This window comes from Brienomyrus brachyistius, unplaced genomic scaffold (genome assembly GCF_023856365.1).
Source record: "Brienomyrus brachyistius isolate T26 unplaced genomic scaffold, BBRACH_0.4 scaffold59, whole genome shotgun sequence".
In the NCBI taxonomy this organism is placed as follows: domain Eukaryota; kingdom Metazoa; phylum Chordata; class Actinopteri; order Osteoglossiformes; family Mormyridae; genus Brienomyrus; species Brienomyrus brachyistius.
Genome location: NW_026042334.1, coordinates 1,115,389 through 1,136,746, shown reverse-complemented (window position 1 = coordinate 1,136,746; position 21,358 = coordinate 1,115,389). Strand labels below are relative to the sequence as shown.

The 21,358-nt window shown below is 47.9% G+C and overlaps 1 protein-coding gene across 1 annotated transcript in view; it reads left to right on the top strand.

The window, feature by feature from the left end:
• LOC125725022 (seizure protein 6 homolog) overlaps positions 1 to 21,358 on the top strand; it is a 164,878-nt gene that overhangs the window by 85,123 nt on the left and 58,397 nt on the right. Inside the window, 2 exon segments of the mRNA XM_049001561.1 lie at positions 349 to 1,080; positions 2,930 to 3,063. Of these exon segments, the coding sequence (XP_048857518.1) occupies positions 349 to 1,080; positions 2,930 to 3,063 (866 nt within the window).

Genomic DNA, 21,358 nt, shown 5'->3' with positions numbered 1-21,358 from the left:
GGCATTATGCGTTTCTTTTGTTCATTGGCTAAGGTGCTTAACCCGGTGTTTAAATTGCTTTTTAATCACAGTGGGATTGAGAGCTTGTGTATTTGAACAGCGGCTTCCGATCGATGCTCCCCCACTTTACGGGAAGAAGAAGAGACGTTCGGCACAAAAAACACAAGGTGAACTCTGTATGGAAGTGGTCCCGAGTTACACCGAAGTGGAACTGAGTTCTGAGTTTTCACGTTTAATGCTCCGAAGTGGTTCTTAAAGAAAAACTAGGAGAAAGTTCTATTACATGTTGTTTTTTTTCCAGCTGTGAATGTAGACGCCGATCACATGTGTCCCTGTATCTTTTGGCAGGTTCTTTCCCTGGGGAAAAAGAGGGGGGGCGTGGCCTGGTCCCCACCACCCATGACACGGATAGAGAGGTCCACGTGGTTACGACCGCCCCTCCCCTCAACATTCCCAACCACCACCCCCTCTTGAAGGAGTACCTGCTTCCCGAGGCCCTACTGACAAAGGATTTCCGGGGCCAGAAGCACTTTTTTGAGGATGACGGGGGTTCAGAACAGGACTCCACCAAGCCTTCCTCCAGCTCCCGCTTTATCAAGGAGCCGTCCACCCACAGGGCCCCACCTGAGGCACGGGACTTCTCCGACATAGCCTACAGTTTGGCTGGCAGGCCGGCCACCTCCCCTACAGTGAGTGTGGCCCCCAGTTCCCCAGCCCTGCCTGGGGTGGCTGCCCACGCTGCACTCCTGAACAACGGTGGGAGAACCACCAGCAGGCTGGGGGAGGGATGGACCACCAACTCCCTCACCACACCTGTCCTGAGCAGTGCCCCTCATCCTAGCAGCGACGGAGCCGCCCGGCCTGCCTCCAGTCAGCAGCCGGTTACCGTGACGACCAGCCTCACTCCCTCGGCCCTGACCACCTCTGCGGCAAAGGTTGTCACGGCAGCACGGGAACCCAACGCAGGCCCCCACCGTGAGGTCACCCCGGTGACATCATCCTCCACGGGAGATGTGGATTACGAAACGATTTCCAGCACCATCATCACCACCACCGTCATCACCACTGCACAGACCCCAGGTTTGCCTGTCCAAAGCACAACAATGCACAACAATGCACTTATGCTCCTCCGCTAAAATTATTTTTCAAAATCTGATCTTAAGATTCCGAGATTCAAAGTATTGCTGTATTGTCATTATGTTACATCCAACGAGAGTGATTTCCAAAGTGGATGCAATAGAAATATGAAGTAAAAAATATATTGTAAACGATATACAAAAGAGTGTATGTATAAAAGCAAACATATATTGAGGTAGCCTGTAAGTAATATTGAATTATTTAATATGAGATTTAATTATTATAAAATATTGAAGGATATATCTTAGGTCATGGCGTGGTAGGCATATACAGTGCACTGTTTAACTCTTGAGTATGACAGGAAAACCACTTGTAGCCCTGGAAAGCTGCATCTTCCTATTAAAATACAAAAAAAAAAATATCTAATTTGAATGTTGTAGCCAGAACAAATCTGACAGATGTGGGCAAGATTTCCATGGGGGTGGGATGAGTGGGGGAGGGTGGAGAGCAGAATACCATGGGGGGGGGGGGGCGGGGGTTTGTCTTAATTGTTCTAGTAGTCCTTATTATTGGGGGGGCATAGGTGGTTGTTCGGGTGCCCCCCCCCCCCCATGCCGGCAGTACTGTGAACTGACAGAGAAATAGCTAGCATATTGCTATAGGAGAGCGTGAAAGGTCTGGCAAGTTCCTGCCTAATGTGTGTCAGGGTCCACCGGCCCCCACTGGCTGTGTGGGGATTCGCGGTGACTGGAGGTAATTGCCGATATTGTGCCAGCCCTTTGTTTGTGCGGCCGGCGGAATAAATTTGAGCCTGCGTGCTGTGCGGAGCGGGGCGGGCTTTGCTTTCCTGAGCGCCGCCGCGCTTCCGATTGGCCGCTTCCCGTTCCGTCTGTTTATACCCCTTCATATCTAAACAGCCACGGGCCCGAAATTAATTATTACATCAGTATTCCTGCTCCGCTCACACTCAATCAAGTTAATTATTACATCAGTATTCCTGCTCCGCTCACACTCAATCAAGTGCTCCTGCAACGGGGCGAGGGAGGCGAGATTGGAAGCCTGTGATCTTCAGTCACCTTTTGTTAGGGGAAATAAAAGTGGCATTTCTGAGTTTGCTGCGCTCTGGAGGAGGCTGTGTCCCGACTTAATTTGTAAGTTTATCCCACCCAGGCCCCTTCTGAGAGCGAGGATGGAAAACTCGCAGCCGCTTCCAGAGGCGGGTGTCGGGGCAGAATGGAGTGGGTGAGCTGGCCCGATCCTCTGTTAGAATGGAGCGCACGTACGTGTTAGGTCGCCTGCCTGCCATACCCTGTGACTCACTCCCCCACCCTTCCTGGCACCAGTCAAGGAAGTGGTGGAGACTGAAGCTGGCAAAACTGGCTGTAAAGAGTGCCAGGCCAGGGAAGTTCCTGGGAAGGCATGGGGGGGGTTGGGCGCGGTTGGGGACATCATCCGTCACCACAGGATTAAGCACAAGGTGCCCGTCGAGTGGAAAGATCTCAGGGCAACCGTAAAATAACCACTGGCCACTGGGGCGCTGCTACAGATTTTGGGCCCCATGAAAGCATCTCATATTGTGGCCGCCAACCCAGACCGATCCAATTATGTTCCAAATTCTTTTAGAAACCCCTATTGCTCAGGGGAGCTTGGAATTATCCAAACCCTGTCCCCCAATACAGAGCCTCCGGCTGGTCACTGTAGTGTGATTCTAGGATTGAGAAAGTCTGCTGATTTAGGTCCAAAACGAAAAGGATGTACGAGAGAGTTACGGGACCTGGGTGGAAAGCGGGCGCGGATCGGGGCAGCCGGCAGGGGGAGTACGCCATCCTGACAGCAGCTTTTGTCTTTTCAGCTCCATGCAGTACCAACTTCACCGCCCCAGAGGGTCACATAGAGGTGCCAGCACAACCTGGTGCGTGGTCTTACCCCGGCGTGGACTGCACCTACGCCATATCCGTCTACATGGGCTACGGAGTGGAGATTCAGGTCAGCACCTCTCCCTCGACATGTTCCTTCACAATGAGTCAGAGTGATGTTGAATACACAGGCTTCATTCAGGCAAGGGTGGAGGAAGGGCATAAGAAGGGCCAAAATTCAAACAGAGGGGGCCGACCTTATCATTAGCCAATGATATGTTTTGAATAGATGAGTGACAGGGAAGAGGGCACTCCCACAACCAATCAGCTTTCAGCTGGAGCCAGTGCCCCTGTGACCCCGCCCCTGTATGAAGCCCTAGTTCCTGTATATATCTTAACCAGTTCTCTTCATGCTCTTATGCATTATCTAGAACTTTGGTTCCTTGCCCCATATCAGTTCAGTAACCACATACAGCCTGAGATGCTCTTTGCTGATGGGAGCCCATCTCACCTAGTATTAGAAAAGGCACTAACCGTCACAATCAAGAAAACCATTCCACTTCCCTGGGTCCCCAAGCACCATAACTGGCACTTTTGCTGAAGTGTTTAGAAGCACTTTTAGGCTGTGGAGATGTTCTTGAGTACTTTTCAAAAGAGAATGCCCAGAGGTCTATTATTTGCTCTTATAATTGTTCTGTCTTGTAATTTGCTGTCATAGTCGTCTTGTCCATTGTTGGAGGTCCCACGTCAAAGTACGACATACCAGGTTTACGTAAAAGAAACCACCAGTTACTAGCTGCAGGCTCCCAGTGTTAATATTACATGGTTTTGCCCGTTACGGATTCATTGGTAAACAGGCTTTGGAAAACAAATTTAATCTGCATTTATTAAGGGATTTTCACTTTAAGTACCGAGCTGGGAAAATGTAAATGTGTTTAATGCCCAGGTGCATGCCTCTTGGCACCAGAGTAACACCGGCGGCAGCTGAGCTGGCAGCAGAAGGTGGCTGAAAAGAAGGAAAAACAGACCTCTAGGGATCACCAAATTAATACAGAGTTCCAGGTGGGGGGGAAACGCTCGTACAATCCCAGCGTTCCTTGGAGCAAACAGGACTTTGGGATTTCCTGATGGTGCCATCGCAGTGTTTCACAGACGTAGAAAATGTTTTATTTAATCTATTACCCAGAAAATCGGGTGTTTGATAACTATCAATCCTAAAAAAACAACATGCGTGTGGTTTTAATGGCGACAACTTGAGGCAGAGTAAGTGTTTACATGTGGGTTTGTGTATATGTGTGTGAGGTCAGCGCGGGAACCTGCCATTCGTGCCGCATGTAAACACGCGTCCCCACCGCGTCTGTAATAGAGGCGCGGCGCCGGCCCTTATCTATCAGAGCAGGCGGCACCGTCATTATTTTAAACGCACGGTGCCGCAGCAGGTTTGTGCCCCGGATAAACCGGGCAGCGGGACGTGCTGGCAGCGTGGGAGATACCATAGCCGCTAGCGTCTAAAGCAAAGCGATCTTTTTTCCCGTCCCCGAGGAGTCAGTGCGCCCTCCCCCTTCCAGCAGCCGAGTAACTCGGATCAGACGATCTTCCCACTCGCAGGAGCCCCGGCGCCTGCAGGTTTGTGTCCCAACCAGGCTGCGGACACAGCTCTCCAAAAAGGGCATCCGTTTCCGCGCGCAATTTCCTCTCCTTGCTTTGGGGCGCTAATAAAATACCAAAATACCCGGTGCCCCTATAACTGCCCCCAAATGGTTGGCCTAATATATTTAGAAAAAAAAATACATAAATGTACTTCGGATTGTTGTCAAAGATGAAAGCCTAGTTACTGTCGGCTTTCAACAGAGGGAGAACTTGTTCCTTGCCGACGGCTTGTTAACATAGAGAACAACATAAATAACTCCATTGTCCGTTTTATTTTAATAATTTAAAGTGGCTGATATTTAGACAATCCTCTGCATTCGTCTCTTAATTAATAGCTTATGGATTAGCTGTCCACTCCTCTTTGTTTGTTTACGAGTCTTTAATGCCCTCCCATTAAAATGTCTTTCAGGCAACTCTTAAGTTAATTAAAGGCGGCTCAACTTCAAACCGACCGACTGAAAAAATATTTAATTGGCAGATAATGTGATGGTCCAAGTCGTATACAGTATACGATGCGTTTATGATTCTATCCAGTTCCTTGTATCGTTTTCCATTCGGCGGCGATTATAACATTAAATGAACCGATGTTTGATCTCTTACGTCACTTTTGAGACCTTTGTCCTGCAGTGCATTTGATTTCTCCTGTATGTTTAGTATTCTCGCTTGGATAGATGTATATTCTGTTTTTAGCATGTTCAGTTGTGATATCTGTAGGCAAATACCCAAGAACACGGCTGTGTGACACTTCGGCGGGAAAGTGAACAAGATGGGCGGGGTGGGAAGGGAGGGAATGGGATTCTATCTGGATATAGCAGTGGAGATGGGTTTAACCACAGACAGCATTGTCAGCGCACAGGAAGCACGGGGAAACAAGCAGATCTGGCTTCAGAGCCTCGACAGGTGTTCTTGGGTTGACAGGAAACAGCAAAATCCTACATGACTGGTAACAGGGCACAGAGGGAACGGCTTCACCCTACGAATTATCCCCCGGTGTTAATGATCCGTATGGCAGACAGGGCTCTAGTGGCAGTTGTGACCACTGGCTGTCATGTGACCACCCCAGCAGGAGTGCACGCTGCGCCGCGCCCCACCCAGCTGCCCCTCGGCTCACCTCTTGCTGTCTCCCCGTCTGTGGGTGCCCACCAGACAGTCCCATTCCAGCGAAGTGACCTCTGTGTTTAAGGCCATCGTGCCACCATATCCTCCGCTTTGCAGAGATGTGGCTTCTAATCCAACCACGCTGCCCAGCAGGCCTCTCGATGCGATGCTTTCCCAGGCTATGGGGACCTGGCAGTTGCCGTAGCAGCAGTTATCCAACTGCGGAATGGTTCCAAATCACCGTTTCCCTTTAATCTCAGAAAAACAGCGGCCATTAAGGGACAAACACGGAGGCTTTTAGCGAGTGTCGGTCTCTCACAGGCCAGCGGTGTAATGTGGTCACTCTCCCTGAGGCGCAGAGGATAAACGCCTATCAAACGAATCTGGTTTGGTCTTGGGCAGATGTAATTGCCAGGTACTCTTCTCCCAAAACTCCCGGGTGGTGGTACAAATTTCTCACATTACCTATGCCCCAGAGAGAGGTCAACCTGAGGCCATGATATCAAAGGTACGGATTTGCACCTAATCGGGCGCTTGCTGGTGATGCTGGCTGGACATCGCCTGAGACATAGTAACTGCACTAGTACTTTTTCCATTCCCTAAGCATGGGCTTGAACCCTATCCATCCGTCGCCCACCACACACACCGCAACCGTGGGTGGCGGTTTGGCAGAAATGTTAAAAAAAAATCCCTGGGGAGCAGCGAGTGCTAATGCTGTCACTCGGAAATGGTGCCAGTAGAAAACGGCAGGGCTCTCGTTCTCCACCTGGAATCATGCTAGACTGAGGAGGAAGAGCTGCTAAGGAGCAAATACCCTCTGTCCCGTCTCCGATGCACCTCTCTCAGCCATGAGCAATCTGTGCAGATTACATGCCAGTTTAAAATGGCAATAACTCCCTGGTGTCACCTCTATTCAGCTCCCCCCTGAAACGGAGCAGGCCTAACAGATGTTCCAGCTGTTATTTGCAGGCACGCCAGCCTATAGATGTCGGAAGGTAAATAGTCGCGTTGATTCATTATCCTTACAAAGGCTGCAGATTTCCTGTGAAGCAGTATGACGTCGGAGGCTAAATCCTGAAGTCTAAGCTTCTTCTATAAAAGTAACAGGACGTGAGAGTTAAACTCAGACGGTGAGCAGGATACAGATGATGGAGTCGGCTAATTGTCCCCATTCCATGTTCCCCGCTAGCGTGCTTGTGAAATACATAATGTGACTGTGTCTCGGTGCTTGTTGCAAGTAGAGTACTTAACCATGGGTTGACAGTGGTGGAGTCTACGCTGCTACAAGATCTTCTGGCTAAATGCTGTGCCGTGGCACGGCTGCTTGCATTACCATGCCCAGTAAACAATTACTTGGTTCCTCATAAGTCCAGGACATTTCACAGGCCATTCAGTCGCCCCCCTGCAAGCTTCCTGCAGCATGTCACCAGGAACGGAACTGCTGTCTGGTTTTTTAATTTTTTTTTTCCCACTGGCTGGAATTGAGTGGAAATAACCAATCATTTACATCAACTGAGCCGTCCGCTTGTGGCTGGCTATTCGCTGTTCACTGCAGGTGTACCTGGTCTTTTAGACCTTCGAGTTTGGTAGATCGCCTTCCTCCCTACACTGATGACACCACACCCAGACACCAGCGCCGATGACTGATAAGAGTAGAACATGCAGAAGTACTGATACAGGCACCGTACTACGATGGCAGTCTGTTAGAGAGAGGAGAGGCAGAAAGAGAGAGATAGCCAGTGCTTAGGCTGCATGATATATTCAGTGTGCCACACATATATGGGTATAGGGACCAAATTGAGGAACGAATGAAGTCAAAGCTTTGTTTTGGTTATCTCTAATCCGGGCCCTCTCCTTACAACGAGACCCTCTCTGCAGGCAAATGGGAATCTTTAGGGAAGGATGACAGACTAGTGACTGTGATAAGTTTGTTCCGAAATCTCCTTTTATGCGGCTACCAAACGTGCAGGTGGGAATTGATTGTTCCCTTCTGCCTTTCAAGCGCGGCTGCAAAACCGCAGCGAAAATTAATTGCAGCCCCGCGATTTCCGGAGTCCGGAAATTTGGAGAGTGCCCTATTTACTACGAGTGACTTTGAAAATGACTGGGGCTGTTCGGCGGCGCTCTGGAAGAGCAAGATAAGTCCGGTACGCTTGTTTGCTCGAACGCGGATGCCTCCCTGGCCTGCCCTTTAGGGTCTCAGCCAAATTCGGGGAATGGGGAGGGAAGATGTGCTTCTCTCTGGAGCAGCTGCTTCACCGTCTCAGTGCACACTGGTAATAAATGTGTCAGGGTGTCTCTTTTTGGGTGTCTTATGAGCTTTTGCCATGTGAACATTTCATGAGGAAGCCATTATCAGTTTAGTTTTAGTCTGGTGACAGTCAGCGGAACGACTGGCAGATCACAAGCTATCAATCAGTGTTTATTACAAGGAAATGTCTTCCTTATGACTCTGGAGTTGAGAAAGTAGGTTGTTAGTAAGCACACGCAAAGTTTGAGCAGTAATCAGATCTCCAGCAGAAGCAGAAGACAACAGAGGTCATAGATGACAGACACAGTCAGGTGCTTTGGACAGACTGGACCTGTGCCCTGGAGTCAGACACGAGGTGGGCTGTGATTTACAACGGCTGCAGACACAGGCAGACAGACCCACCGGCTGCACTGGGCGTTGGCCGAGTGCCGGATTAAATAAACACCGACAGACCTCGGTGCAGCACAGCTTTGTCTCTGTCGACGAGATGAATGGGGGTACATTCGCTGAGCTGGGATGGTTTGGATGGAAGGAAGAATGAAAATGATGAAATATTTGGCACCTGTGATTGATTACTTCTACCTTTCCCTCATTCCTGCAAAATATATCACTATATTTAAATTAGTGCGTTGTGGTTTGGCACCAGGTGAACCACACTGAGTGTTGCCCAAGCTGATCCTCAGGGACCCGCAGAGAGTTCACTGAATTGGGAGGGAGCAAAAATATGGACGGTCTGTCAGGGAGCTGGGAGGCCCGTCTGTAGTTTCCCGAAGACCGGATTGGGAAAAACTGGATTAGACACCAGCACCCATGCGTCTGTAATAATTTAATGCACAGCTTTCCTGCTTGAGTTTGTGCTTTCCGTGTGGTGTCATACCCCCCCCCCCCCACCGCCTCATAAACCCCATAACTGAAATCCTCACGCCCTAATAAACTGTGACTCTTCGTCCAAATGCCATGTCATGTGGTTACGTTCGCCATCCCAACCAGAGGAATTTTCACAGCAAGGTGGTTCTTGCTGTGACAGACAGTCTTTGGAAAGCCACATTTAGCGGTTGATTTTGTGCCCATAACAGCTGGCATCTACCCTCAGCTCAGCCTTGCCCATTCATCTAATATCAGAACGTAGCTGTGAGCAGCAAAAGGGTGATGGAGAGGCTGTGTTTAAGGGCAGAGCTGGGTCTTTGCAAAGAGTGTGGCACAATGTTCAGAAATGTACATGTACAAAATGTACAAAAGAGCGCAAAACTAAGCATAGCACTGTACTTGCTGAAAGCTTTACAAAACCAGGACACACTCACTCCTTTGACAGTTGGTGCCAGGAGATGGCCCTCGTGTAGACAGGTGTACAGCTTTCAGCCATGATACAAAGCAATAGCTTAGTGACATACATGTACAAAAGCGTACAAACTGAGCCTAGCACTGTGCCTGCCTGAAGCGCTCCAAAACCGGGACGCCCGGGGTGCCTCTCAACATGCATGCTTGACCGTACTGGTACCCTCGTGTGCCCATTTTACGTCGTCTTCCATTGCTGAAGATAAGTTCCAATGCTAAAAGCAGAAGTGCAGATACATCGGTTGCATCCTCGCCAAACGAGGCCAATCCCATGATTCATGGCACCTCAAGTTCATTCTTGAGAGACAAGTTAGCAAAACCGGTCTTGCCAAGACCACAAGTACGATCTTTGCATCTTTGATATGGTGAAGCACCCACTCACTCCTTTGGACAGTTGGTGCCAGGAGACGGAGTGGACTGGTATGCTCCTGTCAGCCATTATCTAGTGTTTGGCTTTGCGATGTGTCGATCAATGTGGCAGCAGCGTTTAATGCTGAGGCTGTTGATTAGTGGGCGGATCTGTTGGAAAACGCCTAAACTAGCATTAGCCACACAGCTGAGTCTAGCAGGGAAGCTGAGCATGGTCCTACGTTAGCGCCCAGGAGGGTACAGTGTACAGTGAGTGATCCAAAATGTGGGTTAGTTGTTTTTGGTAAACAAGCGGGTGGCTTGCGTATGCCCCATGCCCCCCGCCCCCCACTTTCTATTGACAGCTCTGAACTTCTCAGAGTAGGGAGTTCCCAGGCCTGATATCCCATCCATACTGCTGGTACAGAGATTAAGTTTGAAGGCAGCAGAGGCCGAGAAGTTCATCTGTCAACCGCATAATGCCCGTCTCTGAGGCTTGCGGGTCGCCTGAATTATTCAGGAGTCGTAAAGCATCTATTTATTTGGGGGAGGACAGCTCCAGTCGAGCCCAATGCACGTCTCAGGGCGCCGCAGCCGCGCGAGAAGACGGAGCGCGTCGTGCACCTTTAGGCTAAAATATAAACGCAACTCCCACCGACGTCTGTGAGCGGCCCGCCTGCTCGCGATTCGCTACGCCATCCCGACCACGTCCGGCGTGCCCCCTCGCCCGTTCTCGCCATGTGCAGACGGCGATGTTGCTGGAAGGAAATATATATTTAAAAAAAAAAAACAACTTTGAGAGATTGAGTTCGAGGCCGCCAAGTTTATTATTTTTTTTTTATATATTTTTGTTAGCGCAGCTGCTGCTCAGCGGGGTGGGCAGGCTCTGCCCAGAGTTACCGAAAGTCTCAGTGTCGGATGAGTAAGAACAGTAATTACCGTTTCCACAAGTGGCAGTGGAAAAATTTTTTTGTATACCCTATACAGCAGTGGTTGTGTCATGTGTATGCTTTTCATCACATATGCATGCTTTGTATGAACTGCTGTTCTGTATAGTTTAATATCTGACATGGCACCAACGCATGAAATATATACATTTCATGCTTATATATATATATATATATATATATATATATATATACACACACACTTCCCCCAAAAAAAGCTTTTTGTTTTTTAATTTATTCCAGTTCGAGAGCTAAACGTCGATTCAGGATGAGCGTAGAACCATGTGACCCATGGATTTTTGGGAAATGCAGCTGGCGTCTATTTCTGGTGTTTCCCCTCATAAGACCTGCTCTGGGTTGCACAGTGAACAAATGAGGAAAATAATAGGGAGCTTATTTGGGGACAGGAGTGGAAATGGGGTTAACAATACCGCTGGCATTCCGGTGTTAGCATGGGGGGGGGGGGGGGGACTTTATATAACCAAAATGGGCACTGGGCCGGGCACTGGGTCCTGGGCATGTGTACTGGGCACTAGAGAAGACGCGCATAATGTAAAATGAGAAAACTCTTATATAAGGAATGGAACATAAGCTCAGTGAGTGGGATTGCGATCTGGCAGGCTCGTGTGGTCACATGACTCACCTTCTACGCAGACAGTTCCCCCCCCCCCCCCCCCCATCATGTGTCACACAGTTTTACACCAGCTCCAATAAATGAGGAAGTGAACTAGGAATGTCAGGAATGTGTTGTCAAAAAAAAAACTTTACGTAATAGTATTTCCTATCCATATGAGTGATAGTCCCAGCGTAGATATCTAGGGACACTCGCTCTGAGCGTGGATGAAAGGAGGGGCCAGCGAACGACGGACAGGAGACGTCCTGGGGTAGTGAATGACCCCGGGTAGCAGTGCATGGCGAGAGTGACAGTGTGAAAAGGTGACATCAGACGCCGTTCTGGATAACAGCTCTACTCAATGATAATAATAAGCTTCATCTCAGCATGAGCTGTTTCCAGGCCGTCCTTTTCCTGCCTGACCCACACGGACTGTGGAAACCTTCCCCTATAATGCTGAAGGACTCCAGATTTTCACTCAGCCTCGTTTGTTTTCCTTTGCCCTCGCTGCACTCCACTCCGCGCTCTGGGGGTTTAATGCACCGCAGAACCTCTTTATCCTGAAAGCTGGCCATTACGGCCATCCTATCAATTTTTAATGTGTCGTTAGCTGTTCGAGTTTGTGCTGCAGTTGTTAAAACAGGGGCAGGGGACTTATGGGGACAGCGTGGTTATGTGGGGACTCCTGTGTCTTTATTTTTTTCGTCAACTTTTCACTCTGCTGCCAGGCCAGTCTGGTAGGTGTGACCCCCCCCCCCATCCCACCCACGGGAACATTGTGTGGCAATTGCCTGGAGACAAGAGGTGATTACTTCACCCTGCAGATCAAAATCAATAATCCTGGACACGTCCTGATCACCCACAATTCACTCATATCTGGAGACCCAAAGTAAGTAGCAGTGGGCCTGTTAATTACCTGTCAGAAGTTGTGAGTGAAGTTTGCCTGCCCCCTCCTCAAGGAGCCTCACAGTGCCCCCTAATGTTTAGTCTTGAGAAGGCAAGGAAAGGCACCAAACTAATATTTGATTTATGACTGATAGTAGTGGTAATATTAATATTAATTGCCAATTTATATGCTATAGGCTGCAGTGAGTATGTAGTTGAATTCTGGCGTTATCAGAATACCGACTGCTCAGAGTCCACCCCCCTTGAAGAAACTGCAGGACGTGGTTCAGTCGTTTTAAGACTGGGAGGGATACTTCAGCAGCTTAACCCGGCGCTGGGGATTTGTGAGGACATGAGGTTGCGATGAACAGGATACTGGTGCCGATAAAAGGTCAGTGATTTAGCTCGGGCACAGCTGCAGCCAACCCTGTGGGGGTCCTCTCTCCTCCATTGTACCCTGACGAAAGCAGACACATGGCAACGCGCCTTTGGGAGCCTGTGAAAGACCAGTTACCGCAGGCAGCAGCATTTAAAGGTTAGAAGGCTGAGAGTCTGCATCCTGTCTTAAGGTTTAGGTCCTGCTTCTTTGCCCTTTAAGTTCACCTGCCTCAGTAGAACATTCAGTGGTATAAAAAGGCATATAAATAAGTAAATGAATATATTATTCTACATACATTTTGAGATATACAAGATAGTTGTACATTGCTCCTACTGAAACAGTTATTTTACCAGTCAACGCTATCTTATAGGTATAGCCAAAACATACAATATTATTGCTAATAATATAGTGCTGTTAATTTTGTGGGGTTGATTTAGTGCTTTTAAAGCCAATGCAAGTTAGTTTTCTGTTTTTGGTGTTGTAAATGGGAGACTTGAGTACAGTGTTGTGGTGAGCATAACTAAAACTAAAATTAAATCAATATTAATACATAATAAAAACGATAGTTTTTTCATTAAATAAATATATGGTATAATAACCTGACATGAAAAACAAATAACAAATGAAAAAATGTAATTAAAAGTAAGAATCCACCCATTCATCTTCCCAGCCCCTGGTCTGCGGACTGGTGATAGTCCGTGGCCAGTATTCCAGCAGGTGGTGGGACACTGGGGCTTTTGCGGAGGGGTTTGTTACTTTCCATCCATAAATGTCCTGAGGTTGAGAGCCCCTACTATATAACATGGGTTCCCAAACCGTGGTTCAGCATTCCAGTGGGCGGCAGAACACTGGGGGGGGGCGTTTTCCAGATATGCCAGTAAAAACAAAAAATGAAAAACGAAACACCTATTATCGCTGAATAATCCTCTTATACTGTATTTAACATCGCTGGCACCGCTGTTCTATGGCGGATTTCGTGCTGACAGGAGCTAATTGCATGACATGTTTTTCGCCTGACAGCCAGAAAGCCGACGTTTGTCTTCCTCGGACGCAGTGGTTGCACCTATCAGATATGCTCGCAGTCCAGATGAGGCGGCAGCAGCGGTGGAACAGGTTGTGTGGGCCGACCTCACACCACATCCACCGGCTGTTGGGTACCGGCTGTCTCCGAGGTACCTCTGCATCGCTGAGTCGGCCAATGAGCAGGCTGCTTTCGGAAAGGGGGCGGATCCTGTGTCCACGTACCCAACGTGCAAAGAACCTTCCCTCCCCGTCGATTAATTGCATAAAACTAACAAGATACCCTATGGGCCACCGTTGGGTGGCCCCCTCCGAATAATTAGGTTAGTCTCAGCGATATTCTCCTGTAACAGCATTATTACAAGTGCACCGCTCGCTGTGACAGATTGGCTCTGTCGTTGCCGTCTCACCAGACAGCACCGTGCGCCTCACTGGAGACCTTAATGTCTCTTTTTGAAATAAAAAAAAAAATAGACTGTCTCGTTCGGTAATTCCGTGTACCTCTTTTGTCACTGAATGTCTGCAGTGCTGCTCCGTGACAGCTGTCAGACTGCCACCCCCCTCCCCCTCCTATGGGGGGCCCTGTGCTCAGGCGATATTCTTTAACACCCACGTCGTGATGCCGTGTGCCACAGCCCCTTCTCTCTGACTCGCTGCATGTGCCGGGGGGGTGATCGGTGCTCTTGACCTGCCTGCGCTGTGGTGGTGGTTCAAGGGTTTCCTCTGCCAAGCTCCTGGATCTTCTTAGTTGCTCTCGTTTATATTCAAGCTCAGTGTGTACAGACACAACGGCTGACCTCCTTCAAGTCACACAACCACATCTCTAGCCAATCTGATATCGGGTGCTTTCTCAATTCCTCTCCTCCAACTACATTAGCCTCTCGCTCCCCTCCCCCCGCCAGTCGTGACTCCTCCCTATCCTCCACCTTGACCGCAAGAGCCAAATTAAGTGGCTTATGGTGTCGAAGTTGGTATCTTTCGGAATGCGGCTGGGAGAGCCGCACTGGTATCCCTCTCGAAACAATTGGCCTCCATTGTCCTTCTAGCAACGGAAGCAAATAGAGGGAATAGAAGCATGGAACGGCTGCAGATGGAGGGATTTGGTTTTTGTTTGGACTGAAAGCCGGTGTTTTTCAGGCAGACTGGACCACTGCTCGCGTCTGCCCGTGGTCGCGCACTGAGAAATACTGCTTAATGAAAAACAAGCAGCGATGATCTGTTCTGCCTTCTAGCAAATTTTTCCAAATGTCTATTAGAAAGTCTTTTTGCTTTCTGATTGCTTCTCCACGTCTCAGCACCAGTAGTCAAAAGTGCACAAAATTAAATTGCATACACTCAGTGAGATGGGAATAGAAAAGGAAATTAGGGCCAATCAATTCATTTAAGGGTAAAAACCAGTAATATGCTGTTAAATGCCCTAACCTGGAATATCAGTAGCTAAGATTAGATAAGGAGTTCAATGGAGTAGTGAATTCTGTGAAAGCTCTCTTGTATGGCTGTGGTTGAAAAAGAGAGAATAACTCCAAGCAAAGGGAAAATGAGTAAATCATGTGTGACCGCGCCTCGCCGCACGACATGTGCCTCGTTTGCAGCATTTTCCGTTTTGCGCGTTAAGGATGCTGGCTAAGTGCTCGTTAGCATGTGGCTAATTGCTGTGGCTACAGTCGTGCTTCTTTCATTCCGCGCTGCGTCACTACGCCTTCGAAACGGGACAAAAAAACGGAGAGAAGTCACCGATTTCAGGCACATTATGGAAGCCGGCTTGCTGAGATTCTGTTGTGGACTCGTGGGGGGGGGGGGGGGCACCGCGGTAACGGAGGCTGTCGGTGTTGTTGTTTTTGTGGTTTCTGCTAAGTTGAGCAGCGTAGCTCAAAGCACATCAGGAACATGCCATCCTGGCCCAAGGAGCCCGCGTAGCGCTTCCCACGAAACCTTCGTAAACAAGCCCCCCCACCCCCACAAACATACCTTCCCCAGCAGCCACCGACGACTCACGCTCATGTTTAACCACCAAAATCTGTGTCGCCAGAGCAACCTGGCTCTCCATGTTCTCCCTCAGCTCCTTCTGCCATCCCCTAATCTCTCTTTAGCGGCGTAGCCGAAAAAAACGGCCAGGCATTAGCTTCTCACATCTCTGATGTGTTGGCGTGACTTTGGGCATGAAACCTACGCCAAAAAACAGTATGCATAGGTATCGCTGCCGTCGTTGCCACCTACAACACCCTTTAGACAACCTCGTAACACATTGTTCCGGCACTAGTTTTTTCCGTCAAAGCTATTTCGCCAAATAAAGACTAATGACCGGGGGGGTGACTCTATTTCTGTCAAATATTCGACACCCAGCACCAGTGATGATCCCCGCTAGGGACTTCCACTGGTAGCCTTGAGCATTGATTAGTCAGACATAACACGTTTTGACTTAGTGTCCATATTTAGCTAGGCTAGTAGATTATTCATCCGCTCTCTTATAATACTGCTGACTCCCACTCCACCCTCCCCGCCTGTATTTTTAATCTCAGCTCTAACTCAAGTGTTTGACTATTTAGTGTAAATCCCTAATAGATTCCGGAAGAACGGGGCACTGAGGGTAGTGAAAGAGACAGAATTTTCTGCCTTGCAGATCTGCTCTCTTCTGTCCGATAACCTATTAAGGATAAGCCTATTAGGCATAAACAGTTATTAGCTGCTCTGCTGAAATGAGTATGCAAACTACATACAGGAGATATTCCTAATTCCCCATATGTATATGGCCTATTTTTTTTTTTCTTCACTGTGCTTCGTCAAACATTTATCCTACGCTGCATATTTTTCTAACCCAAATACAGGTTTATCTTCGCAGTATTTATGAGACTTGGCTTCTCCGGTCTGAAACCAAAGGTTAATTCTCTCTTCAAGCAGTTTCTGCTGTAACTTGTGCAAATTGAGGGTAACCTTTGATCGGCGTGCAATAAACAAATATATTAGTAAATTTCCTTCACTGTTTCTATGGTGAGACATCTTTCACAGGATTGTTTGTAGGAAATTGAGGTAATTGGTGGGATGGTGGTGTGGCGGTTAGCACTCACACCTCTGGAACCAGCGTTCAAGTCTCTGCCAGGGTTCCATGTGTGTGGAGTTTCCATGTTCTCCCCATGTGATCCTGGGGTGAATGGTGTGTGGTTGTTCCCTGCATTGTGGCCATGGGCTCTGGTACCCCAGTGACCCTGAATAGGATAAGTGGTTACAGAAGATGGATGTAATTGACTGCGATACATTCATATCTAATCGTAATGTGATTGGCCAACAAACTGAATGTAAAGTCATCACCTTCCCAGAATCCCCTGCTGTGGCTGTGTCAGCCAGCCTGCTCCAAAGCATGGAGGCCCAAGTGATGGATGGTTGCTGTGGGCTTTTGGTTTGGGTCATTGTGTTTGGAGAATGTCTTTCACCAGGGAGGGGGAAGAAAAGTCCATGAAAATGGAATATGCAGCTTTCCTCGTGGTTCTTCTCTCATAGATTTTTTTCGCAGCACTGATGATTGTCCCTGCTGCCTCTGTATGTGCCCCAGCCACCCACCAACGCCGGCTGACTGTGATGGCAAAGCGAGCGAGACAATCAAGGGCACAAAATCAATCAGCCTGTGCTCCCTTCCGCCCCTCGTCTTTCTCTTCCCACTCCTTCCCAGGAAGACGGGCTGATGCGAGAGGGAGGCTTATCGCCTTGTCCAACTCAGTACTCTCTGCAATCACTTCTGTTTCCTGCCAACGTTAAAGAAAAAGAAAAGCCCCCAGAGATGGGCCATTGGCCTCGACGGTTTGCCTGGGGATTTGGATTTGGTTTTACTTGACAGTCCAGCACCTTTCCCTCCACAACATTGCCGTCACTCTAAGTCCTTGAGGGTATCTGCCCCCCCCAGTTGTAGATGTACATGATACTTGGCCAGTGAGCCAAACCTCAACATCAAATTTCAAGAGAGGTAAGTGCTACAGGCGGAACAACACATTGCTCAGCGTCTCTTGTATTTTGTTATTGTTGTGGGAGCTATAAGTTGCTGCGTGTGGCCAAGGTAGAGCTTTTAAGAGCTGGAGAGGGCAACAATGCACTTGTAGTTCTTTCATATGCGTCCTTCCCCCTCCTCCTTCCCCCCCCCCTTCCTGGCAGAGGTGAATTGGCACAGGCAGGTCAGCTATCAGCTCTGTGCAGCCTTCTCTCCTGCCTTTGATTCAAGTAAGCCTCCGCTTCGCCACTCTACTCTCCTAGCCTCTCGTGCTCAGGTAACCTTTCTTGAAGTTACGAGGACATAATTTTCTTTGGAGGGGTATTCTGACAGAGAGACCTCCTCCCCAACTCCAGCAGCGAATGACAGAGTGTGGTTGCTGGAAGCCATAATTGGTGAGATTGAGACTTTAGTGGAAATTAGATAGCGGAGATGTTTTTTTATGGATGGGTTGAAGGGTGAGATTTCAGTAGAGGCAGCTTGTGAAGTTGACTTTTTCGGGAGTCACAGAGGAATCCTTGAAGCTTCTGTAAGCCGAGAGTCGGAATGACCAGCAGTGAGAGGCTTGAATGGAGCAAGACGGAACTTCTGCTGGGTGCTGATTTTCAGGTCAATCGTCTCACAGCCAGACCGTGATAAGATCCTGCTCGCGTTTGTCTGATTTCAGCTCGGCACCATACAGTGACCATCTCTCCGATGCTCCCCCCAACCCCATCCCTCCCCCCCCCCCGTCTTCCTCCGCTAACCTCTATCCGCAGCTTTCACACAAGATCAATAACACCATTGATTCCCCGGACCTTCCTCGACTAACCGCCTGGGATTTATCACTGGAAAGCAGAGGGCAATTAAAAGCCAGGCTTATTGGCCGCTGCTTATGACTCCCCATGCTTGGAGTCTGATATGAAATCACGAGGCCCTGGAACGGTTTGCTTCGGTTTTTTCGTGTGGAATCAATGGGGCTGCAAGGAATGTGAATCCAACGCAAATGAGAAACTTAACTGTCGTTGACCGAAACGCTGTGGCAGCCCCTTCTTTGAGCCTATTTGCAGACATATGTTGCCTATTCTAACTTCTGTGTCTCTCGTTCTCGCTCCTTTGTACATTTTCCATTTTATTTGTGTGCGCAAAGACAAGACCGCTCCCCCTACGGAGCGTTAAATTGAATTGCCGTCCGCCTCAAGAAACAACGCAAAAGTGCACGGTGACCTTTGTCTGAACTAAGGGCTGCTGTTTCCATAGATTTTCTTGCAATGTTTTACAGGGGGAAGCAACACTTTAGGCTTCCTACTTTTTTTTCTCTCGGGTTGTTTTTCATGGTGCATTTTCTGTTATTCGATTGATCCACAGCTTTCGGTGGCCCTAAGGTAGGACTGGCACACTGTAACCTCTCAACCCGTCTGACAGTTACATTAGTCCAATGTTTCTCAACCCAGTCCTGGAGGACCCGCAGACAGTCCACATCCCCCCCCCTCCCCTCCATCCCCAGCTCTCAGCACACCTGAACAAAACACTTAAGCAACCAGGAACAGAAATACCTGATATTGGTGTGTTGGGAGATTGGGGCCAGGGGGGTGGGGGGATGTGTAATGGCTGGGGTCCCCTAGGACCGGGTTGAGAAACACTGGACATTTCTTTTCCGTCCTTAAGCATTAACACTGTATGCTAGAAATTCTGATAGCATTGATTTAACAAAATGGCGTCTTCATTTGTAGAAAAGTGCAACATATTTCTTATTTATGAGTCAATTTTAAATACTGCCCTTAGATTTTCATACTGTATGTAACAATAGTGATAGGCGGATAAGGTGTCAATAAAAGGATCCTGTAATCAATATAACTATCAGCAATTTTATAACGTAACAGTGAATGCAATTGTTCAAGCTAACCTAACACTAGCTATCACCTGTCCCTTTTACATAATTCTGAATTGAAGCTTAGTCCCATTTTATTGAAGAACCTTTCATTCATCCAAATCCGAAGCACATAAGATAAAAACTCTCAAAACCTCTTCAATATGATATATCTAATATAAAAGTTGACAGTAAATGCAACGAGGCACTTAACTAATTTTATGCAAAGGGGTTTTAGTGCAACATGTCATAATTCCTGATGACGCATTTAATAATAATTTAACATTAGCTAGCTAGCTAATATCAGGGTCAACAACTGGCCCAACTTGTATTGAATAGTTTTTCAATTGTTCGGCCATATGAGTGCTTTTGCAAAAGGTTTGTTTTTGAAATATCGCCTTCCACCCTGTCCCATTTCAGGAACCATCATACTCAGTGAGCACATGTGTCGCATACTGTGACTGCTTAAATGCTGTGTATGTTGAACAGGAATTTATATATCAGACACAAGGACCTAGAGCTGTCTGAAATGAAAAATGTTATGTGTTAGTAGCCTATTTAATATTCCACATCTCTGTAGCTAGCAATATTTTGTAAATTAAAAATCAAGTTCTTCTCGGATGAAAATTCCGGGGGTTCGTTCATATTTTTTCTCACTTAATGGAAGTGTGACGGCATTCCGTGAAACTTTTTTTAATTGCTTGTGGCTTGGCTGCCTTTTACTCTGCCAGGGCCACCAGCTGGCCCTGGGTTAAACAGAGTTCTTTCCTCAAGTGTGCTTGGATCAAGAGTTTTCCATTTGCAGGCCTGTGATCCTTTGTGGGAGCCGTCTTGTGTTGGTCGGTCTGCTGTGCTGAGTGTGGCACTTAACGGTTAACCTGATGCAACCCACTGCAATCCCTGTTCGTCTTTGTCAAGCAGGCCCAAGGCCATGGCGACTTTGCGTTACCACGTCCGTACATCGTCAGCAAATACCCACTGTAGCCCTTCAAAAAAGAAACGGAGGTGATTTGAATGCAAAACAAATAGCCATATTGATCTGACGCACCTTTGAAATCATTTAGCCCTTTGTCGGAAAAAGAAACTGAATATACATTGGCATTGATCTCTATAGACGCTGTTGGCATGGAAACGCGTATCACAGTTGTCCAGTAATGCGTTCTTCTGCATTCCGCAAACAGATTAACAGGGCATGATTGCAAAATAAAGCCTTTTACACTTGAGTGGCACTATATTGAAGCATGAGACGGTTCATTCTGTATCTGCAGAAGTGTTTCTTCCTTTTTCTTCATTATTATCATTCCTGGAAGCCCACAGTATTGTCCATGCATAGCAAATGAGACAGTTAAACAGTGTCCCCTTGAGGTACAGTACGTTTTCCTAGCTCCACGGCCTCGTGCTAAAAAGAATATTCTGATTTAAATTTCATGCCAAAAGGACATTCCTTTATTCCTCAGTTATTATTTGTTATCGTTTAGAAAAAAATTGGTTTGCACATAACCACGTATGTAGTCGTACAAGACCCCAATTGTAGTTCGTCAAAGTTGGTTTGAGGTGACAGGATCGATATCGTGGAAATGCTGCATGTTTTGGAATTGCTCCGGATTCATTTCCATTTCTTTTCCAATTTACTTTGGCCGCTCGAGACGCCGGACGTATAAATAAGAGCCATCGGTCAAGAGCGCGATGTGGGACAAACATCTTGGTTTGCAGAGCCTTGCGCACGGACGCCAGCTACCGAGGACAGCTGGCGGAGCATATGCAACAGTTGGTGTGATCAAGAGTGAATAATCCCCCGGTATTCCAGTCCGCATACGCATGTGTCTGCGCGGAACAATATACCCGGTACATGTTTGATCCCCCGTGCGAGTTCCCCTATCGTTTGTGGCTCTGCAACGTCAGGGCTGTTCTGTGCTGCACTAAGCGGTACATCAATCTCGCCTGATTATCTCGTTCTCCTTTCACAGAGTGCCCAATGCTTTGACTAATGTTCTGAAAAGCAGGTACCAAACAAACTACAGAAAGAACATCTTTTTAACCTGTTCATTCAAGCTTCTGCAGAGTCCTGCCGTAC